Genomic DNA, 26,512 nt, shown 5'->3' with positions numbered 1-26,512 from the left:
AAGATCGCAGTGGAAGTTCACAATAACGAAATGTGACGTTCGCGCGCATTCGCGCGAGTTGTTTTGAGAAATGACGTCACGAGCTCTGATTGGTGTTCAGGATATCATGGCGGATTGCCTTATTTCGTAATTTTATTTTATAAAAATACATATTAATCACATTATTAATAAAGAAAACAATGCGCGTTTTATATTCCAAGCTTCAAGTTTAATATAATAAATATATTATTTTAATGATTTTTGATTACTGTCATCATGCCTATTCTACTTAAATCGATGTTCTAGCCGTTGATACGGTCGTGTGTCTAATCGCAAATCACAATACAAATTCGTTTTATAAATTACACGTACACTTTACGTACTAAGATGACATAAACCACGGTGCAATAACTACGAAACATTGTTGTAGATTTTGCTGACTTGGAGCTGAGAGCTGAGAAATGCTAAGCGGAGCAATAGAACAAAATACTGCCTACACAAGCACGGCCAAGCTATGTAAGTAACACCAGTGGCACTCATTGATTGTTACGTCATATCTCACCTACAAATAAATTTTATCTACGGAGGTATCAGTTTCGCCATACCAATCTTGCTAGATAGTCTAGTCCGGTGTTTGATCGCAAACCGTCATAATGTGGTTGCTACCAATATTTATACTTTCCAGTGTCGTACTAAGTGGTGCCCAAAATGTAGAAAAAGTGCTCAAAGAAAGACAATATCTTATGGAAAAAGAACTATCAATGATGTTGGGTAGCTCCATAGAACTCAGTGACAGTGAATTAAAAGCCAATGAAATCATAATGGACCTTAAAATGAATGAAATCGAGAATGGGTTTTTGCATCCGAACAATTTTAACCTATCGAAGCATTTTTTCGAGTACAAGGACCTAGTGAAGAAAAAGAAGTTGTACAAAGTGCTAAAGGATATGCCGAAAGGTGCAATACTTCATGCTCATGACACAGGTATTTTGAGTCCAGATTATATGGTGGAATTGACGTACTGGGATAACCTGTGGGTATGTTTTTTTAAAGGCAACAATGATATACAGTTTCAGTTCAGTAAAAGAACACCAACAAGTTCTTGTGGCTCTAAGTGGAAACTTATGAAAGATGCAAGAAAAAGTGCTCCTAGTTTAACAAAATTTGACGCAAATTTAAGAACACACTTTACTTTGGTAATTGATAAACCAAATGAAGTTTACACTGATGTTAATACGGTATGGCAGAAATTCCAGCGATACTTTATTAGCTCTGGTCCACTGTTGACGTTTAAACCTGTATGGGAAAAATATTATTACGATACATTGTTGGCCTTGAGAGAAGATAATATAATGTACCTTGAAATTAGAAGCGTTTTACCATCCCTGTATGATTTAGAAGGGAATACTTACGACCCTGTTGCTACGGCTGAAAGTTACAGGCGCGTAACAGAAAAGTTTATGAATGATTATCCTGATTTCTTCGGCGCTAAATTGATATATGCACCACTAAAACTAGTAAATAAAAGAACTTTGCAGGAATACATAAAAACAGCTATGGAAATTAAAGCTTTAATGCCAGATTTTTTGGTCGGTTTTGATTTAGTCGGGCAAGAAGACTTAGGAGTACCATTAAAAGAGTTTATGCCTGAGCTGTCGCGCCTCTCTGATGACATAGACTTATATCTTCACGCTGGAGAAACTAACTGGTATGGTACAACGTCAGATGAGAATTTGTTCGACGCCATAGCTTTGGGAGCTAAAAGGATAGGCCATGCATTCGCTTTGATAAAACATCCTTTGCTGATGGAAGAGGTAAAGAAACGGGAAATAGCTTTGGAGATCAACGTGGTGTCAAATTCTGTGTTGAAATTAGTTGAAGATGTGAGGAACCATCCTTTAGCTGCTTTCTTAAGTTTGAACATGCCTGTAGTTTTATCGAGTGACGATCCCGGCGTTTGGGAAGCAGAGCCTTTGACCCATGATTTTTATGTCACATTTGTTGGTGTGGCCAGTCGTCACGCAGACCTTAGGTTACTGAAACAGTTAGCACTAAATTCCCTGTTTTACAGTTCGTACCCTGAAAAAGATAAGCTGGTGCATGAGTTTGATATCCGTTGGACGAAGTTTATACATTCGATAGTGAAAGATCACTGGCACGGTAAGAATCTCAACGATCGAACGTTTCTGTCTTAATAAGTGTCTCTAAATATTTATTTCTAGGTATGTTGATCATATTGTATTTTTTAGCATTAAAGATTCAGTTTTAGCTTCGTGTTTTATTTCCTTGTGTTAACTTTTTCCGACTTTTCTACCTCGTGCCTCAAATCTTTTGTTTATTGAGTTTTTGTATTATCAAGCCATTCTCTTTATATTATCAAATCATTGTTGATAGAGGATTTACTCAAAATATGGAGTAATTATGTGCCAAATTGAATGTTAATCTTTTTCAAGTATTATTATAGCGTGATTGATTCTTACCTCGCCAACTTTTAAAATTCAGACGGACAGACAGAGTGATTTCTTATTACCTAGGTCTATGATACAACTTTGCTAATAATTTAGTCTGTCAACAAGACCTAGATCGACCACATTCCACAAGTCAGTATGCTCGGATTACGTGTTTTATTATTATCTCACTACCTATACTTAGGTAGCTTATTTTAGATTTATATCATTTCCGATTCATAAGAATTGACGAACATTAAATATATACCTAGAGGATTTACTATCTAAATCGATCATCTGTACCTACTTATAAGGTTGAAGTTTCTTACCCACCAGTTAAGCAAGTTACACAACCAGTTACACCAGTTAAACAAGTTAAGCATTTTTTTTTCGGGACGGTTAGTTGGTGAGAACTATTTAGTTCTTGCCGAAAATCTTGATTCCAATCTTTTCAGTTGGTCTGAAACCGACTGTATACTTGGGCTCAATTCTGCTAATTTAAAACAAAATAATATTTCATATTCGCCGAATGCCCCATATAATATTATACTTCAATCGTAATGGAGTCGTAATCTCAGTTGGATATCAATTGTATATCGCTTAAGTAAAATTTTCAGAATCAACCCCTGATCGTTGTAATGTGCTCAATCGCATACATACCCATACTTATCAAGCGCCCGATCAAACTATTGGCCGACCAAAAGTCTGCGGTATCCGAGATAGCAATAGAATTAAAAAGAACTTCTACACCTTCCGTTAAAACATAGATAATACGGTATAAATCTTTCAGTGACGATAAGAGAGGCCAGGTGACAATCAAAAAATTATAGAGGAGGAGCAGGTATTAGGAAAACTCAAAATGTTAAATACTCTACTAAGAATATCGTAATTAATTGATTACTTGGTAACAGTATTATCAATGTGTAATCTCTTTATCGATTTATTTTACACAATAAAGATAAGAAATATTTTACATGGTAATAAGATAAAAGGTAACACCCGAGCCCTTTGAAGATACTAAATATTTTTTTCAATCATCATCATCGCCTAAAGTTTTTCCAACTATGTTGGGGTCGGCTTCCATTCTAATCGTATGAATCTGAGTACCAGTGTTTTACGTGGAGCGACTGCCTATTTGAAGTACTCAGTCCAGTTACCTGGGTGACCTCATATTCCTTCATAAGACTAGAGTGCCAGCGTTTTAAGCTCATACCTTACCACTGTGTTACCAACCAGTTAGCTTCGGAGTCCTCTCAATCGGTTCAGTATTGCCCGAAATTAGCACGCTCAAACTCTTCAACTTTGTAATATTTGAAACTACAATATTTTCACCTAACTTTCCACTTACACAAACAAACTAACAGAACCTGTGTGGTCTAAATAACGTCATCACATAAATCTTAGTGTGCACTGTTGACACCAATTAGTGTGAACTGCTAACGATTATGAACACAAACCGCCCGTGACAGAATGTGTGAACACAGCTTAATTAGACCAACGCCGATGCGCACAAGTGGCGTAACTTGGAATTATTGAATTTCTGGAGGAACACCAATTTTTGTGGTTACAAAAGTAGCAGGTAGGTGGCAGTTATCAAAAAAGAGATTATAGGCTATAGAAAAAAATACCTTACTTAAATTAAAATAATAATTCAAATCCTTTCCTTCATTATTTTAAGATTGAAATTTTCTCTGTTTTCTGGATTATTTTGCATTAATTTGTAAAGTTACTTAAATATTTATCAGGGTGCACGGGGGAAAATAAGAACATAAAACCGAATCAATTGACTATTGAGGATAAGTAAAGCTTCTTGACATGCTCTGCAGGAACAAAGGTTACCTTCAGAAATGCTAAGTTAATTAGTGCTTAGGTACTAAAGGTAGGTGTGAAATGGTGAATGAAACTAACAAAATGTTAGGAAACGTATAATATTTACGGTGCAGCTAGGGCTGCCATCTCGAATTTCGCCAAACCCGGACAAACATTAAAAAACCCGGACATTTGGCGTAAATCGCATTTTTCCCCGAACGAGTACGATTTTTTTAAAACAAAATAATACCTAATTTGTAATCCATTTACTATACTTAAATTCAATGAGGTGCTTCCTTACATGAAAAGTGTCCGGGTTTTCCCCGGACACTTCTTGAAACCCCGCCCGGACGGCCCCCGGACGGCCTCCAAACGAGGACAAATCCGGGGAAACCCGGACGGATGGCAGCCCTAGGTGCAGCACATATGCAGTTGCGAATGCGTTGCAAGTGCAACTAATTAGGGGGTCGACAGAGATGTAATGATGCACAACTGTGAACATTCACGCTGCGATGACGCGCCGACACTGACGCTCGGAGTTTGTTCAGCAAAAATTGTGACAGAAGGATAATATCCTTTTTTATGCAAAGGTTTTACAGTAATTATAGAATGAATGGCTATAGAATGATTGCCTCGTTGGTCTAGTGGTCGCAAGCGCGGCTGCTGTGCCAGAGGTCTCGGGTTCGATTCCCGGGTCGGGCCGAAATCGCTTTGTGGGTTTTCTTAAAACTGTAAGCAGCCCGTAGTCTGGAAGTTGGTGATTGATCTGATGCTGATCTCCTTAGATGAGAACAGCCGCCGTGGCCGAAATCGGCCGTGGACGCCATTACCATTAGAATGAATGGCTAATAATGTAAGTGTGAATAAATTGATTGTTTGCGTCTATTTTTTGAAGGGATCTCTCAAAACGCCATCCGCAATATCGCAATAGTCGTCGGTTGTCAGAGATATTTTCAAATGCAAACTTAATTTGAGTTCATTAAACGTTTTGTTCAGGATAAAAGACATACTAGATGATATCAAATTTATATTATTCCTCCATTTGAACAAATGTCTCTCTCTTCAATAAACAGTTTATAATTGTTGAAGAGTAAAAGTCCAGGACGATGTATTGCATTCCAAGGCAATGGTAATAAAATCGGTAAGTTGATTAGGTCAAAATAAATCCCTTCTCATATTATTTTGGTGGTCGTTTGGATAGTTGTATTTTAATATTTATTTACTGATTATTATTATGTATTATGAGATTCATACAGCTTAATTATTATTTTTGCTATCTTGGCTAGCATAGATGGATGTTACCATAGCAACACTATACAAAAATGTACCAAGTTAGCCTTCTGTAGTTTTCTGCACATTTCTAAAATAGTGCTCATCCGTGAATAGAACTAATTGTGTTATTTATAAGTGACTATTAGTGACTTTAAATTCAGTTTCTCAGATTTATATGCGTATTAAGTTTCGTGTGTGTTCGAGATATCGTCTTTATCGTTGCTCGATAATCTTTTCAGTAAAAGATATGAAAAGGTCAAACTTGTTATTGTAATACTTAAGTGTAAGGAGAAACGGTAAGAAAATATATTATGTAAGGACTTAATAAGTTGCTGAGGGTCGTAACTCGTCTAAGGATCGATTTTTCAATCATCAGTTTAATACTACTAACGACATTTTCTTATTTTCGAAACAAAAACCTAAATGGTTTGATAATTTCTAGGGCTTAGGGAGATTCTTATATCTCAATAAAGACTACTTTTTTACCTAGCTACGTAAGAAGCCATTCTCGAACTCGAATCTTTCGTACTTTACAACTGCAACTGTCATTTGCTACTGATGCTATTAGTATTTTTACAGGCGTTACAAACTGCAGTACCTACCTGCTGAAAAACTTTCGGAGTTATATAAAAACATGAAAAATGGCTTTCAGGTATAATTTAGGGTGAATGATAACATTGTCACATCTGAAATTAACTTCGGATAAAGTGTTTTCTTGGAGAGTCGATGGCAAGGGTCATTAATATCATCATCATCATCATCTCAGCCATAGGACGTCCACTGCTGAACATAGGCCTCCCCCTTAAATCTCCACAGATAACTGTTGGAGGCGACCTCATCATCCTCCGAGCCTTTTTTCTCAACTACGTTGGGGTCGGCTTCCAGTCTAACCGGATTCAGCTGAGTATCAGTGCTTTACAAGAAGCGACTGCCTATCTGACCTCCTCAACCCAGTTACCCGGGCAACCCAATACCCCTTGGTTAGACTGGTTTCAGACTTACTGGCTTCTGACTACCCGTAACCTGCATCATTAATATAGTAGGAGTAAATTATTCGTTACAGATTTAAGAAGGTACCTAAAATATCAAAAACTAGTTTGTAAATATATTTTACCATAAACTGTCTACGTCATCACTATCAAACGCAGGTTAGTTCACGTGCCTTATGTAAGTGTAATTACCGTAAAAAAATACGTAATTACTCATTACACACTGTACTCAGTACTAAACTGATTAAATTAGGAAAATACTAAAATTACTTACGTACTTACATTGTCCAGTCGTGCATAACCTACATACTTACTGACTTTGAAAAATTGTACTTGATCCTTAGAGCACCCGGGTCTGCGGAATCGTTCGAAAGAGTTACCGCGGCCCTGGTAAATAAAGGGCTTTAGAAGGAACATCATCATCTCCCGAGCCTTTTTCTCAACCATGTTTGTTGGGGTCGGCTTCCAGCCTAACCGGATGCAGCTGAGTGCCAGTATTTTACATGGAGTGAATGCCTATCCGACCTCCTCGACCTACTTACCCAGGCAACCCGGTACTCCTTGGTTAGACTGGTGTCAGACAGACTTACTGGCTTCTGACTACCCGTAACGACTGCCAAGGATTGGCCTTTTTACTACTCTTTTTACGCCTCTTTACCCAGTAGGTCACCACGACTTTGAGAGACCTTAGAGCACACTGAAAACTTATAATCGGTTGATAATTTGTTTGGGCTCGTTAATCAGTAGATATGAAGATGAATCACATGTTTGGGACGCATACAAAAGTTTTTTTTTCTGGTGTATGCAAACAACAACAAATTGCGTACGTACATTTCTTAATTGTGCCATAAGATTGGGACAAACATGATGCTTAGTAGTTTCACACTTGTAAATTTTCGTTCTCGATGAAGACATTAGTTCACAAAAAAAAAAAAACAAAGTTACACACTACCTACAAACTTTTAGTCGGTCGATAGTTTGTTTGGGCTCATAAATCGGTATGAAGATGAATGATAGTACGCACATTACAAAGATCAGGTACTTAGCCGGTATCAGTCCGAATGAAAATTTTGAACGGATATAAGATTTTCTTTAAAAAAAAATTACAACTATCGGCCGACTCTTTTGTCTGGAGTAGCTGGTACTCTTTAGTTTAGTAATTAAACATTGAGTCATTGCCCGAATTTCAATCCTCTAGGTATACAATTATGTTTTCTTGATCTTGTTTTGTTTTTCATTCAAGTTCCCATAATAACGTAGGTATACATATTTCTCATGATAGATAAAATGTCCCAATTTCTAATACTTACTTACCTATTGTTAGAAATTGATAGGTACATATATTTTTATCTGTGACATACTGAGATAAACTTAACAATTCGTTGACCTCGTGACCTTTTAAGAAAGAACAGATAAGTAATATAAAATATATTTATTTAATCTACTTCCTTACTTTTATTTACTTACTTTAATTTATATATTTATTTAGTCGTGGTGGCTTAGTGGGTAAAGGACCAACCTCAAGTACGAGGGCACGGGTTCGATCCCAGGTCAGGCAAGTACCAATGCAACTTTTCTAAGTTTGTATGTACTTTCTAAGTATATCTTAGACACCATTGACTGTGTTTCGGATGGCACGTTAAACTGTAGGTCCCGGCTGTCAGTGAACATCCTTGGCAGTCGTTACGGGTAGTCAGAAGCCAGAAAGTCTGACACCAGTCTAATAAAGGGGTATCGGGTTGCCCGGGTTACTGGGTTGAGGAGGTCCGATAGGCAGTCGCTTCTTGTAAAGCACTGGTACTCAGCTGAATCCGGTTAGACTGGAAGCCGACCCCAACATGATTGGGAAAAGGCTCGGAGGATGATGATTTAATCTACTTACTTTTATACTAAGTATAGTGAAAAGGGTAAAGTTTGTGAGCTTATAGGGGACAATCTACGAACCGAATTAGGTAGAACCTCTTACGTATCAATAGAGCAATTACCTAAGCCATATTAATAGGCTAACTTCTAACACATGAACACATAGTTAATTGGCACAAACTGTATCTCGTAAGTTTTTTCCCAAAAACGATACAAAAGATAACCGAAAGACGAACCTATTGCATATTTTTTACTTCACGATTCCTACTACAAAACAATTTCTTGCACAATACATTAAGTAATGAAGAACTGAAGCTTCCAGAACATTCTTCAATTAAATTTTAAATCTTAATAGTTAATAGTACCTAACTTGAACCGTTTTTTGTTAACACCCATGAATAAAGTAATCAGTTTCTTCTATAGAGCACGTAGAATTTTGTCACAAACTTACGCTTAGGTATGCGGCTGTTTCACTTATAAAGAAAAACTTCTCAGTATCATTGATTAAAACATTTTAAAAAATCCATATGATAAATACCTACCCATTATATTTCACCGTTGTACTCATGAAATAAAAAATCTTTTCAAAAGCGCCAAAACTAATGAACCAATTTAGATAAATGTTGGTTGGTACTAGTAGCGCGTGGTGCGCTAGGGACCGGGGATCTTCAGGATATTCAATTAAAACATTAAAAGGAACTTTAACTTTGGTTTATTTTCTGACTCGGAGGTGAAGTGACATACTTCAATATATAAAAACTATTCTATTTCTATTTATATCATTGTCCGGCCAGTATCAATTACAATTAATAAAACCTACTTCTAATCTACTTCAGTACTACATCTCTACAGTACCTATCTGTTTTTTTTCATCTAGAGAGGACTATAAGTATTTTAGCAGAAAACTTGCTGAGGAAAACCATGAAAAACACCTCAAACATTAACAGAAAAATATTTACTAAGATATAACGCAAAAAGTAAAGTTGGGGCTTAACGTCGTGATTAAATAAATAAGGTACCTAAAAGTGACATACCACAAAATTCATACATGTTCAATTTTCCTTGTAATTTGCATGTGGGAGAAAAGAAACAATACGTGTCCATTATTTTAGGGTTATCTAAAAGTCGGACTAATTACTTTTTTTCATACACATGCCTATTGTCCATGTCTGCAAAGAGAGATAAGTAAGAAGCTTCCAGTTGTTACGGGATACCTATCTAGAAAGATTAAATTATTATTATTAAAACACTGTATGAAGTCGTCTTGTGGGTAAAGAACCAACCTCTCAAATATGAATGTGGTTTCGATTCCAGGTCAGGCAAGCCATGGCGCCCTCACGTACCGCATGACGCAGGTCCTCACCGGACACGGTTGTTTCGGGGGGTACCTGCACCGCATCGGTCGTGAGGAGGCGCCCGGGTGTCACCATCGTGCGGACAGCCCCGAGGACACGGTGGACCACACAGTCCAGGCGTGCCCCGCATGGGAAGGGCACCGCCGGGTCCTCGTCGAGGCTTTGGGCGGCGGCGACCTCTCGCGTCCGGCCCTGGTTCAGGCCATGGTCCGGGGCGAGAAGGAATGGGATGCCGTCGCCTCCTTTTGCGAAGCGGTCATGCTCGAGAAGGAGGAGGCGGAACGCCAGAGAGTACGCACCTCTCATCCCGGCCGCCGCGCTGGACCAGGTAGACACCATGGGCGCCGGGTGTCGCGTGATGACTCCCGGCCACCGCAGGCGTGGGTCTGTGGGCGGTGAGTTCGGGTGGCTCATCGTCCCTCCGTCTGCTTAGACGACAGACCCGTGTCGACGGCGCGCGTTGTTCAAACGCGCTCCTCAAAGAAAGAAAAAAAAAAAAAAGGTCAGGCAAGCCAGTGCAACTCTTCTAACTTTGTATGTCACCTTCTAAGTATATCTTGGACAACAAAGACTGATTAAAGGTGAAGGAAATCATCTCGAGGTAACCTGGACTATAACGTCAAAAGTCAACCCTCATTTAGGGCTGCCATCAGTCCGGGTTTCCCCGGATTTGTCCTCGTTTGGAGGCCGTCCGGGGGCCGTACGGGCGGGGTTTCAAGTAGTGCCCGGGGAAAACCCGGACACTTTTCATATAAGGAAGCACCTCATTGAATTTAAGTATATGTTAATAGTAAATGGATTACAAATTAGGTATTATTTCGTTTAAAAATAATCGTACTCGTTCGGGGAAAAAATGCGATTTACGTAAAATGTCCGGGTTTTTTTTTTATATTTGTCCGGGTTTGGCGAAATTCGAGATGGCAGCCCTACCCTCATTGAGCAAGTGTGGTGATTAACGCTCAATCTTTCTCCGTGTGAGAGGAGGCCTGTGCCCAGCAGTGGGACGATAAAAACCGGATAATTGTTTAAAGGAAAAATAATAATGACAATTACTTTACTTGAAGAGATTTAATTAAATTAATTCGCATTCTTACGAGGTCAACGAACGTGACATGGATCATCCATTTGAATTAAATTGGAGATCTTGACTTGATCTTATTAAAACCTTCTACAAGTAAATTAAATACTTATATTTTCCTACAAAACTGGGGCCCGATTCTCCTAAGTTAATAATGTCAAAATTGAATAGAAATCGAATCGAAATCGAATCGCAATAGCAGTTTTAACCATATCGGGCATTCTGCTACTAATAAAAGACCAATCGTATTCGATTGACATTTGATTGGAGTGCGATTGGTCTGCTAATTTGGTAATTTTGGTCTATACGGTAGTTTGCTGTACAATCATTTTGCAATCGTAAATCATTTGCAGACAAAATGATTCATTATTGAATGACAGAAAAGGTTTATTTCAAAGAAAAAATAGCGGAATGCCACATACGCTTCAATCGTAATCGAGTCGAACATGAATCGTATGTCGCTTAAGTAAAATTAGGAGAATCGGGCCCCTGATAAGTAGATAAGCTACTTATAATAAATATTATGTGACAGCATCTCATTTATTATAAAATAAACTGGGTGATAAATAATTATATTTTGCATTATAGGTCATTGCATTGCGTCGTCTTTTTCCTTATAGGCATAATCTATAATATAAAAATGAATCGCAAAATGTGTTGGTAAGAGCATAACTCAACAACGCCTAGACCAATTTGGCTAATTCTTTTTTTGTTGTGTTTGTTATTGTCAGGAGAAGGTTCTTATGAAAGGAAAAGAATAGGGTAAAGTAGAGAAGTCAGTTGACGGGAGCGAAGCCGCGGGCAAAAGCTAGTACCTAATAAATTATAATTAAAATAATTACATTAGACATACTTACGTGTTTTAACTTAAACTATCTTATATCTTATAAACATTAAAAATAAAATCTGCCTTAAACTAAAACAGTCGGAGTTTAGCGATATTCATTCAAGCACTTTGAATTTCTAAAGAAAATAGTTCTAGCTCAAACGATTTTCGACACCTTCTCCACGGAGAAATCTGTTTACAATCTTAAGCTGACACTAATAAAGTCTATAATTAAGCAAACAATAGTACGTATTAAGAAACTAAAGGCAACACTTTTAGCCTAACATCACAAAATACACAACTCTTTACCTATATAATTTTCTAACTTCACGTTACACGAATCGAAGGCTTCTTGAAAGTCTTTCTATGAGACAATTATTTGCCTATCATTTTCAAAAGATCTACAACTTATTATTTCAAAATATTATCGATAATCTTTCACACTCGCAATAGGTACACTCAATCAACATTACGGTCAAAATCTATCTCTGACAAAGATTTATCAGAAATGATATCCTTTACAAACGTATCCCATCTCTTACTAAAAACTTTGAAAAGTCTCTCTTTACCTTCATCTTCCAAAGCACTATAAGTTATGGAATTTAAAGCAAGTTGTTTAAGCATCCTCAAGTCTGCACGTTGACTTGCGATTCCCATGAAAGCTACGAAGAAGTCATCAGTTAAAGGTCTTGCGCTCCAAGCTCCTGGATCATCACTGCTCAGCACCACAGGGAGTCCCATAGCTAGGTATGAAGCCAAGGGATGATTTCTCACATCGTGCACTAACGATAACACCACATTTGATATCACATTCACTTCCAAAGCAATGTCTTTTTTGATCACAGCAGACATCAGACTCGGGTGCTTTGTTAAAGCGTACCCGTGTCCTATTCTCTTTGAGCCTAGAAGAATAGCATCCACTAAGTTCTCGTCAGCTGATGTTCCTAACCAGGCAGTTTCTCCAGCATGTAGATAGAAGTTTATGTCGTTTCTAGCCTCCGACAGTACAGGAAGGAAATCTGTCAATGGCCTTCCTATGTCTTCCTGACCGACAAGATCAAACCCTGCTATCATATCAGGCATTTCAGCTTTAACTGCTCTCGTCAGATTTAGAGCATCAAACACTTGATTGATGCTAAGAGCCCTATGTTTTGTTACAATCAGTTTCACTCCAATAAAGTCAGGATGATCTTCGATAAACTTGTTAGTTACATTCTTGAAGAGTTCCACTAAATATTTCTTGTCGTGCTGTGTGCCATCCAACTCGTATAGGCCGTGTAAGCCTGTACGAACTTCTATATACATAACGTTATCGTTGTAGAACTGTTCCAGTGTTGCATACCAGTATTTCTCTCTAACCGGTCTATAAGAGATCAAAGATTTTATGACGTAATAAACTTTGTTGAATCTTTGCCAAACTGTGTTGATGTCAACAAAATTAAAGTCCTCTCCATCTTCGCGATACAGTGTGAAATACTTCTTCAATTGTGAATCAAAAGCGGCTGGATCTCCGGAAGAATTCCTCATATCACTAACAAGAGTCCACTTAGATTGACAAGGTCGCTCTGGGGTCGTCTCCGAGAATTGTAATTTTAAATCATCGTAAGTGTGACAGGCGTACAAGTGATCTTCATACGTCAATTTCACTAACATATCCGCGTGTAACATAAGAGAACTATGTACGTGTAACACTGCACCCTTCGGCATGCGCCTGATTATTTGATACACCTTCGAGTCTTCTATATCTTTCTTGTAGGAAAAGTAGTGTTTGGAGAAATTGAAATGCTGTGGATTGATGTAGGAATCGTTGAGTTCTCTCATCTTCCATCTCATTAGTACATCATTTGCTTTGTTTTCATCTTCGTTTAAATTTATTCTTCCTCCTACTGCTGTTATCGTCTCTTCGTCTAATAAAGCTCTTCTTTCTTCATTGTAATTGTCTGGAACGGATCGTGCGTCGAGCGAGATAAGGAGACACGCGATAGTGTAAGCGGTCAGTTTGTACATGTCTGCGGGTTCGTGGCCACTTGGTCGGTAAGTGTTCGCGCCTCGGCCGCCACTACGGAACTGTATGTAGCCGGCGTTTATATATGTATGTCGTAAAACGTTTATTGTTGAGTGGACAAGTACAAGTACAGAGTTAATGAACGCTTGATTTTACAGCGAAATATCTACTGTGCCTACCTAGAATTGTTTTTAGTTGACCAAACAATATTTAGAAGTAGGTTTCTATCGGAAATATTGTGCTGTGCATACTTTTCGCGCATTTTGCAAATGGCTAATTGTCAACTATTTAATCCAAAGTTAACTGATATTTGGCCATGTACTAACCTTGGCAGAAGGTGTAATTTTAAGAATCAATTATTATCTAGATAAGATGAGATATTATCAATTATAGTTAATTAACGATAAAACAAACATAGATTACCTATCATGCTATCTTGATTGTTTTACGTGTTTCTTATATCAATGAGCTGCTATATCATTTTGTACCTGTATGTGGTATAGAAGATAAGTAGTTCTTGCCAATACGATAATTAATGACATAGCCGCAATTTGTATAAATGTATGTTTGTTATTCTTTCTTCTTTCAAAGAAGGCTTATTATAGCATTAATGATTATTTAAATGATAGGAATAGTTGGTCGCTAAGTTGAACGCAAGGCAGCTCATTCTTGTTATCGCTATAACTAAATCTTAAACTTATTATGATTATTTTTTACATTGATTGACATTACTTCAGACATTAATTCTGTTTTTTTCTTTTTTTAATTACTTTGGGAACTTCTGTTAAATTTTACTTAGCGTTGTTGCTTTATGGCTTGCTAGTACTGCAGTACTTCTTACATGTTCTACTTTTGTTGAATAGCTGCAAGCACGTCATGCTCCCTTAGACGGTATGGCCAGCGGTAGCGTTGGGGGTCGGGTTGTCCCCTTCCCTCAAAAATGTGCGAAGGGGGCGATGGCTGATCCTCGCGTTATACTCGTGAACGGGTGCTGCTGGCGGTACCAGGTCGTGTTGGTAGCTGTTGACACTATTAATAATAGTATAATTTTCTATTAGCTTTTTTTGGAGAAAATAATAATACTGTAGTCCTAGCAGGTACACCTTGTTTGTGTTGTACAGCTACAACATAACCATCTGCGCATGTAGGTGGGCACGCCGATTTTATGCTTATGTTAAAAATACATTTTTATTTCAGTAACAGGAGGCTTTAGATACAGTTAATAGACTATAAGTAATGCTTGAGTGCTTAGTATTTATGGGTATAAATCTGTGTGCTAGCCTACTTGTGTTAAGTTTGTATTGTTTTTTCTTTCCTAATTTTATATAATGGTTATCATGTGATAATGATATTTTTATTTGACTTGTTTTGTATACATTCTGGTTCTTCAAACCTTACAGACAGACATGTGTTGCTGGGGAGTTTGTTGCGCCACTTCTTCTTCCCAGCAAAAACACATAGGAAGTGGTGAAGGGCGGGCGTTTTGGGGGCTGTCTTTTGTTTTTGACGTTCGAAAAGTGCTGATTTATCAGCCTAATTTGAATAAACGATTTTGAGTTTGAGTTTGAGTTTGAGCTTTCACTCAAAAACTACGTACCTAGATAGGTAATGGATTATGATGATTCTAGGCAATAATACAGTATCTGAATTTCAAATACTTATGCTACTTTTTATCGATGAGCGGGAGAAGTTCTCTCGGGAGTTGGGATGCTGGTGTACATAATTACCATGGACAGAAGATCGACCCATTCTAATGGACTATAGCATTTATTATATTTTGTAGGTTGACTTTAGGTTCTTGCCACATACTTTTGACCTTACACTTGACATTCATTTTCCAATTTTTATAATAAAACATTGTTATTGTAATGTCACAAAAACTAACAAAATATGATTCACTTACGTATTTACTTAAACACTATAATGTACTGCATCCGTTTATTCAAAGCTATGAGAAACTTCTCAAAGCGTTTACCTAAATTAATTTTATTCTACTTAGGTACTAAAACCTAGCTGCATATTGTTTTCCTGGTTGCCCTGTAACTAGCACTATAAATAGTGCTAAAATATAAATATAAAATATAAATAAATATTTAGATTCGTATGGTAAGCCATACTAATATTTATTTATATTTTTAGGGAATGCCGAGTCTTTTTGGCAACCTCATCATCCTCCGAGCCTTTTTCCCAACTATGTTGGGGTCGGCTTCCAGTCTAACCGGATCCAGCTGAGTACCAGTGCTTTACAAGAAACGACTGCCTATCTGACCTCCTCAACCCACTGTTACCCGGGCAACCCAATACCTCTTGATTAGACTGGTGTCAAACTTACTGGCTTCTGACTACCCGTAACGACTGCCAAGATATTCAATGACAGCCGGGACCTACAGTTTAACGTGCCATCCGAAACACAGCCAATGGTGTCTAAGATATACTTAGAAAGTACATACAAACTTAGAAAAGTTGCATTGGTACTGGCTTGACCTGGAATCAAACCCGCGCCCTCATACTTGAGAGGTTGGTTCTTTGCCCAATAGGCCACCACGACACTTCTTTTTGGCAACCTGTTGGGTATTTATAACTTTTAACATGTGTGTGGCACGGTTACAGAGTACCTTTGTACTTTTTATCTGGATGTGAAAAGTAGTCCTCTAGTGACATAGGTAAAACTGAGGGGACCGCATGTACCTACCTATAGAAACTAAACGCCATTCAAGGGTTTAGTCAATCGTAGTGAAATTCAAGGTGAATGCTTTGCGTAAGGAGGTGTGATATTATTTACTGAGCTCGTTTCTAACTCTGGAACATTCTACTATTTAAAACTTTTTTGTGGTAAGTACGCATGTTTAGGGTTCCTTTGATAATGGTGTTATTTATTTATTGTTTTTTGGTCTTTATATCTTTGAAAGTATGTGGGAAACAGAAAGTGGAAACATGATTAATATCTTTGTTGCCTTAGAAGTACCTATCTTTAATAATAATTAGTATGAGTTACCTACATTACCATCTTACATAGCCAATGTGTAATAAATGATATTCTTGATGAGACTCTCATAAGTCAAGTTCATATTTATTTATTTTTGTGTATTTAAATACTCTGAAATAAGTTTATTGTTCTAAACATAAAACACTAATATTTAGTTTAGGTAGGGACAGTCAGCTACATACAAATAACAAAAGGAAATTCTGAACTAAGATTAATTTTAAATCTCGGAACCATTTTTTTATGGCTGTAACTGTAACAGACACCCAGCGTTCCATTATCTACTTATTCTACTCTTTTTAAATACTTCAAAAAAGTGACTCCTTCGATTTATTTTAAAAAGTCAAACGAAAAAATAACGCTATCATCACCCACTGCCCTAAAATGTATGCCTCCGACTGTAGGTACTTCTAACATGACTCAGTTTAGATATTAGATAAACAGCAGTTTAAAAACAATAAACACTCATAACATGTAGTTCCTCTATGAAAACTGATAACACAGAACTTTGCCTATAAGCGGAATAATTACGATCGTCACTATTTCATAGAAATGTTTGCAGTTTGTCAGGCTAAGTATGTAATAGCAAGCAAAGTACTTGGATGCTATTGCTCATGGAATTAGAGCCGTAGGTCAAAGGTTACTGACATCGCTCGATTGAGATGTCATAATCATGATAAATGTAATTTCCCTTATTCATAACTAGTTACTCACACATTGTCATACTCACACATATTTACAGGATTTTTATGTTTATTTAAAACACATGTTAATTTGCCATAAAATAAAATCTACTAAAAAAATGCACTGGCTAATTGTTAACAAGAAATGTAAAGCTATTTTAACGCGACCCGGGATTCAAACTTAAGACCCCACACTCGAGCTTCCAACTACTAGCCAGACCGAAGTAGTCTACTGGTCAGTTCAACTTTACTTAGAACAGCGCCATCTATCAATCTTTATAAGTACTGTTTGAAATGTAACATAATTGTGTTTCTAGTGGTCACTCAAGTTCCTTTGTATTCTACTTGAGGTACCGAAAGTGGCGCCACCTGCTGGAAGTGTAAGAAATGGTAAGAAGTAGGTGCATTCGTACAGCAATGAGGGGTCGTCAGTAATTGATCAGTTTTTCTTCATACAGATATGGTTTACTAAGACATTTTAAATTGTGTAATAGGTAGAGTTTTTAGAGCCCTACTATTCCCACTTTTTCCTATTGGAAACTAGACCATTTTAAACTCAACAACCTCAAAAGAAAGCGAAGTCTCTAGGTTTGTTAAAAAAATAAAACATAAGGAAAAACATAATGTAAATATATCACAAAAAAAAACTTACTTGACATTTGTGAAGGTCTTAGAGAGCTAACCAATAATAATGCTACTTAATAGGTACAAAAATTAAAAATAGGATTACTTTTAAAATCAGTCCAACAAACACTGATAGGTTCACTGCACTTAGAGAAAACTAAAATAACTGGCGCGGCCTGAAGCGCCAATACATTTTTTCATAGCAACGCGCATCTCAACGGGTCACGGTTCATCGTTCTAGGCGTCAAGAAATGACGTACATTTTTTATGGAGATACCTACGTTACAAATTATTTTTTATTATATTCATTCACCGTCACTTTTATGCTGTTCACATCAGATCCATGTATTTTCAAGTTTTTGCAAGTATACACACGTAAAATCAAGTTCCCGGGTTTTATTTACATCCAGAATAGGACCCTCTTATGTCTAACAAGCAGACATAAATTGGCGACCGTGACAGGACACGGATTTCATCAAAGTTAATATCGACGAGTCACTACTCCCTATAGTCAGGAGGACGTGCTTCATTCGAGGTTGAAGATCGTCAGGAGCGGCGGCTAAGCTACATCACGACTTAGTCACGACCACGGCAGCAACCTTCAAAAGAGATAAGTGTCCTAATCCTTTGTTCCTTCGTTTATTTACATTTCCACAATCGCAATTATATTGCCTCCACAGTCTAAATCTTGTAAAGTACAAAGGTCACTCATTGTGTTATGGTTGGAAAAACTGTTTAAACATTATTTTCTACACAGATTAGCGTATTTTATACATAGATTGCCCATTAACGATTAAAGTATATACTATAATTCGTTATAAGACATAAGTTAGTTCCGCAACATTTGATTATTTGCTCGTATAGTTATATCCCGAATCCATTAGCATTTCATTTAATAATTTGAAGGTGTTTTGTCCATTCAATAGCCCACAATTTTAGCGCATTAGTGTTTCTTGGTTTTCATCCGCTTTGCCGACAATTCCAGGATTGGCGTTGGAACACGACCCTGCCTGCAGTTCGAGCTATCTGCTGTGTGGAACCGGTTTCTTCGCCGCGGATGTCGCCGAGCTGACGGGAGTGGTGTAACGATAACAGCTAATTACTTATTGTAAACAAAGTGCAGCTAAGTGGACAAGTTTTTATTTATTTGTTTTACATTAAAACACAACAATGACGACTGAGTCGGACAAAGTTAGTATGAAGTTTAGAGAATTAAGTTTGAAACGTAGTTCTATTAAAGGTCAAATAACAAAGTTTAAAAACTACTTATCATCTTTAGAATCGGTGCAACTGTCTAGTATACAAATAGTCGAGTTATCGTTAAAGTTAAGTAAGTTTGAAGGTTTGTCTAGCAAGTTCGATGATCTTCAAACTGAAATTGAAGTTTTAAATCATAAAAATTTAGATTCAGAGATCGATGAGCGTGATAGCATTGAGCAAGACATTATTTCATGTATAGCCACGGCAAAGAATGTTATTGAAGACGCAAATAATCAAGCTGAAGCGCGACGAAAGTCTTCAGACTTCTCATGCCATCACCCTCATAACCATAACCCTGAGCCAGCTGGTTTTAAGTTACCACGTATTGAGATTTCTAAGTTTAACGGAGCATATTTTCGCTGGCTTGAATTTCGAGACACTTTTCAGGCGTTAGTGCATAATAATGAACGTATTTCCGATATTCATAAATTTCATTATTTGATTTCATATCTGGAAGGAGATGCGGCTCGTATCATTTCGAACCTTGAAGTTTCATCATCAAATTATAAAGAGGCCTGGTCATTATTATGTGCGCGGTATGACAACAAGAGGTTACTCATTAATTATCATTTGTCTGAATTAATTAACATGAAACCGATCACCAATGAATCCGAAAGATCATTACGATTTTTAGCGGACCACGTAACAAAGAACTTACGAGCACTTGCTAACCTGGGTCGACCCACTGATAAGTGGGATGATATCATCATATTCTTGATGACATCCAAGTTAGATAGTCATAGTTTAATGAAGTGGGAAGAGCTACAAAATACATTTGATTCTGCCGATGATCTGCCAACTTTAATTCAATTCCATAAATTCTTGACGGACCGTGCTGGTGTATTGGAAGCAATTAACCGAGGTAAAACCGACGGTACCAACAGAGTGCCTAGAGAGATATCGCGTCCTAGCCAGAGTTCTCAAAATCAATCTCATTCAAATAATAAGCAACAAAATAATAACTTCATTAACAAAAACAATAAGTCATACGTTAAATCTTTTATTAGTAAACAACAGAGTCAAAATAGAATTAATTGCGTCGTTTGTAATGAGTCACACAAATTGTATTCATGTCCTACATTTAAAAACAAAAGTGTTAGTGAAAGATTGGCTGATGTTCAGAAATATAATCTGTGTCATAATTGTTTGAGAGAGGGCCATCAAGCAGCAGACTGCACATTGGGGCCTTGTGTTTTTAAAGAATGTAATGAGCGACATAATTCTCTTCTGCATCAATCGCGTGCAGTTCTATCGACGAACTCCGCTGAAGTTCTTTCATCATTTTCAGAGCCATACACAGATCATGTATTTCTGTCCACTGTCGTCATCGAAGTGTCAAACCCGCTGACCAGCGTCACAGAGAAGGTACGCGCTCTCTTGGACTGCGGCAGTCAATCTTCACTCATCACTAAAGCCCTGAAACAGAAATTACAGTTAGATACAAATCAAACAAATGAAATAAACATTATAGGTATAGGCAATAACTTATGTCATAAGGTTACAGAATCATGTAAAATCACACTTAATTCAATGAACAAGCCATATAGTGTTACCTTGACCTGTTTAGTGCTTGATGAGCTAACAGGAGAGCTACCTAGGGCTCCTATTAACATTAAAAATTTTACATTACCTGACTATATCAAGTTGGCCGACCCTAGCTTTAACGTACCAGCAAAGGCAGACGTTATTCTCGGGGCGGATATATTTTGGGATGTTGTAGGTTCGGAACAATACTCCCTGGGTCCCAAGAACCCAAAATTAATAAGCTCAAAATTTGGCTGGCTTGTAGCTGGTCCCATGTTTTCAAGCTATTCTAAATACATTCAATGTAACCTTTCCAGTAGTTCAAAGGGGTCATACAAATCTGACTCAATTGCAAATATTGATCAGAATTTGACTAAATTTTGGGAAGTCGAAGAACTTCCCCAAAAAACTAGCCTTTCCCCAATTGAAAGGTTGTGTGAAGAACACTTCATAGCAAATACCACACGCTTAAGTTCAGGTAGGTTTTGCGTTAAGTTACCGTTGCTTGACGATCCCAATACTCTCGGTGATTCATATGACTTGGCTAAAATACGGTTACTGAACTTGGAAAAACGATTTCGTAAAAATCCAGAACTCAAGACACAATACACAGAATTTATTAATGAATATGCTAAATTAGGCCATTTATCAGAATCACATATTGCAAAGCCTAAACCAAGTTATTTCTTGTGTCATCACGCAGTGTTTAAGGAAGAAAGTGAGTCTACCAAAATTCGAGTAGTGTTTGACGGTTCCGCCCCCACTTCCTCTGGCCGCTCACTTAATGATATGCTAATGGTAGGCCCTAATAAGCAAAATTCTCTTTTCTCCATTCTGATCAGGGCGAGACAATACAAGTTTCTGCTCACGGGCGATGTTGAAAAGATGTTCCGCCAAGTGATGTGTCACCCTGATGATCAAAATCTACAACTGATCTTATGGAGAGAGGATGAGTCGCAGCCAATTAAAACCCTTAAATTGAATACCGTCACTTACGGTACAGCAAGTGCGAGTTATTTAAGTACACGGTGCTTGTGGCAAGTCGGAGAGGAATGTGGGGACAAATTCATCAAATCTATAATACAAAACGACTTTTATGTGGATGACCTCATCACCGGATCTAATAATGAAGAGGAGCTGCACCACATAAAAGAGTCAGTATCAAAGGCATTAAGTTCAGCATGTTTTCCTTTGCGGAAATATAAAAGCAACTTGACAAGCATTTTGCATGATAGCACTCACATTCAGCAGGATAAATTAATTATAAGTGAATCGTCGAGTACCCTCGGATTAGGATGGAATCCTTCTACTGATAACCTACACTTTCAAACAAAACCCTTGACAGTTAGTGGTAAATTAACAAAGCGAATTATAATGTCAAATTCGTTAAAAATATTTGATCCGCTAGGATTATTAAGTCCATCGATAATAATACCTAAAATTATGCTGCAAAAACTGTGGCTTCTTAAATTAGATTGGGACGATCCTGTTCCCCAAGACATACAAGAATCTTGGGACGTCTTCGTAAATAATTTACATTATCTAGCCACCTTACAAGTTCCTAGATACGTTAATTGCGACAACGCAAAATTTATTGAAATACACGCATTCAGTGATGCATCACAATGCGCCTACGGTGCTTGTGTTTACGTCAAAACTGTAAACCAAAATAATGAGGTTAGCATTAAATTGTTATGTGCAAAATCCAAGGTTGCACCTTTGAAACCGGTAACGATTCCTCGTTTGGAACTCTGCGCTGCGTTGCTCGCTGCTAGATTGACTAGGGCAGTTTGTAGTGCTATAAGACATCAATATTCTCGCGTAGTCCATTGGTGTGACAGCAGCGTAGTCCTTGCCTGGATTCACAGTGTACCTAGAAATTTAAAAACATTTGTAGCAAATCGTATAGGAGAAATCACAGAAATTACACAGCCATCATCATGGAGATACGTACCCACTTCAGAGAATCCAGCTGATCATATTTCAAGGGGTGTTAATCCAAGTCAGCTGGGAACGTTAAGCTTATGGTGGGATGGTCCAAGTTTTTTGTATCAAGATGAATCAGGCTGGCCTTCATTAAATTTAAATATGGCAAATAAAGAAAACTTACCTGAAGTGAAGATTAATTTACACACTACTGTTGAGCAGTTAATTAACTTTGAAAATTATTCATCATTTACTAAACTTCAACGCGTAATAGCATTTGTCAAAAGATTTATTAATAACTCTAAGAACCCACATGTAAAACGTACGGGCTTTTTAACAAAGGAAGAATTAAATCAGTCTTTCCATAGTCTCTGTTTTATAGCTCAACAACAAACATTTTCAGTAGAGTACAAACTTTTAAAACAAAACAAATCATTAAGCGCTAAGTCCAAAATTTTACCGTTATCACCATTTATTGATGACAATGATTTGATTAGGGTTGGTGGCAGAATTCAAGCTTCTGATTTTCCATATGATAGGAAGCATCAAATACTTCTTGACTCTTCTCACCATTTAACCAAGTTATTCTTTCGGAAAGAACATGTGCGTCAGATGCACGCTGGGCCACAACTTTTACTAGCTACCGTTCGAGATACCATTTGGCCTATCAACGGTCGTCATCTGGCTCGCCGCACAGTACACAACTGTACAACATGTAGAAGAGTGCAAGGAAAGACCCTGCAACCTAAAATGGGGAATCTTCCTGCACAGCGTATTACCGTGAACTTTCCCTTTGTTTCAGTAGGGGTAGATTTCGCTGGCCCGTTCTTTATCGTTAACCGAAGAGGACGAGGAGCGAGACTGACAAAATCTTACTTGTGCTTATTCATTTGCATGCGCTACAAGTGCATACATTTAGAGGCAGTAGGTGGCCTATCCAAGGATGACTTTTTAATGACCTTAAAACGATTTATCGCACGACGAGGCAAGCCAGCGGAAATATTCTCCGATAACGGTCGTAATTTTGTCGCAGCTGATAAGGAGTTAGGATCATTTTTAAAAATAAATAACCACTTGTTTTCCGACTTCGCTGCACAAGAGGGTATAAAATTTAATTTCATCCCTGCTTACTCCCCTCATTTCGGCGGCATTTGGGAATCAGGCATCAAATCCGCAAAACACCACGTCAAACGCGTTATAGGCAATCTTCACCTGACCTTTGAAGAATTGCAGACATTATTTGCGCAAGTGGAGGCAATATTAAATAGCCGACCCTTATGTCCCATGACTTCAAATCCCAATGACTTCCTTCCCCTCTCTCCTGGACACTTTCTCATAGGGAGAGCGCTAACTACGTTTCCGTATCCACAAATAGAAGAGGTGGACCCCAACAAGCTGAAGCGGTTTCAGAGATTAGAACAAATTAGACAGCACTTTTGGCGGCGTTGGCAAAATGAATACATAAATGAATTACAGAGAAGACAGAAATGGTTAAAGGATACGCCACAACTCAAAGTGGACGACTTAGTCCTGATCAAGGAAGAAAACTTGCCACCGCTGTGTTGGAGACTAGGAAGAGTCACGAAATTGTTTCCGGGTCCCGATGGGGTAATACGAGTGGCAGATGTGAGGACTTCAACCAACTGCCTTCGACGAGCTTTGGTACGCTTGTGTCCCCTTCCTGGTCCAGAAGAAGAGATCTCTATTGAAAGAGAAGCCTTTCAAAGGGGGGAGCATGGCGCGGCCTGAAGCGCCAATACATTTTTTCATAGCAACGCGCATCTCAACGGGTCACGGTTCATCGTTCTAGGCGTCAAGAAATGACGTACATTTTTTATGGAGATACCTACGTTACAAATTATTTTTTATTATATTCATTCACCGTCACTTTTATGCTGTTCACATCAGATCCATGTATTTTCAAGTTTTTGCAAGTATACACACGTAAAATCAAGTTCCCGGGTTTTATTTACATCCAGAATAGGACCCTCTTATGTCTAACAAGCAGACAAATAACATAACCAACAAATTGAACTCTTAACCACATCATGACGAATGTTTATCATAAAGATGAATCTGAAATCACATCAATCACAAACTTGTCCCAACGTGCATTAAAAACACTTAAAAGTCTATCTTTTCTTTCACATTCTAATGAGCTATAGGTTATAGAATTAAGAGCCAATTGTTTCAACAATCTTAAATCTGCATGCCGACTGGCGATTCCCATGAAAGCTACAAAGAAGTCATCAGTCAAAGGTTTCGCACTCCAAGCTCCTGGATCGTCACTGGATAAAACTACAGGTAGTCCCAAAGCTAAGTATGAAGCTAAGGGATGATTTCTCACATCTTGCACTAATGCTAACACTGCATTTGATATCACATTCACTTCTAAAGCAATGTCTTTTTTTAACACAGCTGTCATCAAACTCGGGTGTTTCGTCAATGCATAGCCATGACCAATCCTCTTTGATCCTAAGAGAATCGCATCAACCAAGTTTTCGTCGGCAGAGGTTCCCAGCCAACCAGTCTCTCCAGCATGTAGATAGAAGTTTATCTCATCTTTAGCTTCAGATAATACAGGAAGAAATTCTTTTAATGGCTTGCCTGCATCTTCTTGTCCAACAAGATCAAATCCTGCAATAAAATCTGGCATTTCGGCTTTCAATCTCCTTGTCATATTTAAAACTTCTAATACTTGATCGACACTTCTAGCCCGACTCTGAGAAATAATAACTTTCACACCAATAAAATCTGGATGGTCCGCAATAAACTCATTAGTAACGTTCTTGACAAGGTCCATTAAATACTTCTTATCGTGTAGTGTGCCATTCAATTCGTATAAGCTGTATATTCCTGAACGAATTTCTATGTACATAACGTTATCATTGTAGAACTGCCTCAGTGTTTCGTACCAGTATTTTTCTCGTACCGGTCTGTAAGCAATCAATGATCCAATTGCTCTGCCGACTTTTCGAAATCTCTTCCAAACTGTATTGATATCCACAGATTTATAATCTTCTCCATTTTCTCTATACATTGTGAAATAGTTTCTCAATTGTGCATCAAAAGCTGTTGTGTTCCCGGAGGAATTTCTGAGATGGCTTACTTGAGACCATTCAGTTAGGCAAGGCATATCAGGGGTTGTCTCCGAGAAATGAAACAGCATAGTACCGTCTTCTTGACAAGCGTACAAGTGATCTTCATAAGTGAACTGCACCAAGACATCTGCGTGCAACAGTAGGGTGTTATGCAAGTGTAAAGCTGCACCTTTTGGCATCATTTGAATAATTTGATACACCTTGGAGTATTCCAAATCTTTTTTGTATGAAAAGTAATGTTTGGAGTAGTTGAAATACTGTGGATTATTGTGCGAAGCGTTGTGCTCCTTCATTTTCCATTTCATCAGAATATCGTTGGCAATTGTTTCATTTGCATTTAAATGCACTTTTCCACCAACAGCTATCAGAATTTCTTCATCCAATAATGCTCGTCTTTCTTCATTGTATTTGTTTGGTATGATCCGTGCGTCAAGGGTGATAAGACTCGCGATAATGTATGTCAATATATACATGTCTAGCCTATCTTAATCGGCACTAACTTCGAGTGTTCTCGTAACAACCGTCAGAACTGAACTGTTTTAATAAATGCTAAATATAGTGATAGTAATTTTAATATATTTATTTAATGAGTTTTTTACCAGTGTGATAATTGTTGTTGATTCGGAGATAAACGAACAATTGGTCTGATACTAAATATTTCGGTCTGAACTTGATGATAGAGGTAACTTATTACACAGGTCAACAAAAGAAAAAAAAATTTTTGGTGCCGAGATGTCATTTACGGTTTTGTATTAGGTATGCATTGACAACACTAAAAATATATTATT

General features: G+C 37.7%; 4 protein-coding genes across 4 annotated transcripts; 2 read left to right on the top strand and 2 right to left on the bottom strand.

Annotated features, from left to right (window-relative positions):
* Positions 1-560: 560 nt before the first annotated feature.
* On the top strand, positions 561-2,247 carry LOC124639370 (adenosine deaminase 2-like). The gene has a single exon (XM_047176702.1). It carries the CDS (start codon positions 633-635, stop codon positions 2,172-2,174), a length of 1,542 nt encoding a protein of 513 aa, XP_047032658.1. The 5' UTR covers positions 561-632; the 3' UTR covers positions 2,175-2,247.
* A 9,071-nt stretch (positions 2,248-11,318) lies between these two features.
* On the bottom strand, positions 11,319-13,679 carry LOC124639369 (adenosine deaminase 2-like). Its single transcript, XM_047176701.1, has one exon. It carries the CDS (start codon positions 13,623-13,625, stop codon positions 12,078-12,080), a length of 1,548 nt encoding a protein of 515 aa, XP_047032657.1. The 5' UTR covers positions 13,626-13,679; the 3' UTR covers positions 11,319-12,077.
* A 3,955-nt stretch (positions 13,680-17,634) lies between these two features.
* LOC124639371 (adenosine deaminase 2-like) lies at positions 17,635-26,236 on the bottom strand. Its single transcript, XM_047176703.1, has 2 exons — positions 24,640-26,236; positions 17,635-18,079 (listed from the first exon to the last, which is right to left on the bottom strand). Exon 1 carries the CDS (start codon positions 26,195-26,197, stop codon positions 24,686-24,688), a length of 1,512 nt encoding a protein of 503 aa, XP_047032659.1. The 5' UTR covers positions 26,198-26,236; the 3' UTR covers positions 17,635-18,079; positions 24,640-24,685.
* Positions 18,996-24,577, top strand: LOC124639368. The gene has a single exon (XM_047176700.1). It carries the CDS (start codon positions 19,084-19,086, stop codon positions 24,370-24,372), a length of 5,289 nt encoding a protein of 1,762 aa, XP_047032656.1. The 5' UTR covers positions 18,996-19,083; the 3' UTR covers positions 24,373-24,577.
* Positions 26,237-26,512: the final 276 nt, after the last annotated feature.

Source organism: Helicoverpa zea, chromosome 19 (genome assembly GCF_022581195.2).
Source record: "Helicoverpa zea isolate HzStark_Cry1AcR chromosome 19, ilHelZeax1.1, whole genome shotgun sequence".
Taxonomy (NCBI): Eukaryota; Metazoa; Arthropoda; class Insecta; order Lepidoptera; family Noctuidae; genus Helicoverpa; species Helicoverpa zea.
Note: the sequence above shows the minus strand (reverse complement) of the source record. Positions and strands in the feature narration are given on the sequence as shown.

Bases quoted from the DNA above. Each gene is read 5' to 3' on its own strand.
- LOC124639368 (XM_047176700.1), top strand. From the start codon at position 19,084: ATGACGACTGAGTCGGACAAAGTTAGTATGAAGTTTAGAGAATTAAGT.
- LOC124639370 (XM_047176702.1), top strand. From the start codon at position 633: ATGTGGTTGCTACCAATATTTATACTTTCCAGTGTCGTACTAAGTGGT.
- LOC124639369 (XM_047176701.1), bottom strand. From the start codon at position 13,625: ATGTACAAACTGACCGCTTACACTATCGCGTGTCTCCTTATCTCGCTC.
- LOC124639371 (XM_047176703.1), bottom strand. From the start codon at position 26,197: ATGTATATATTGACATACATTATCGCGAGTCTTATCACCCTTGACGCA.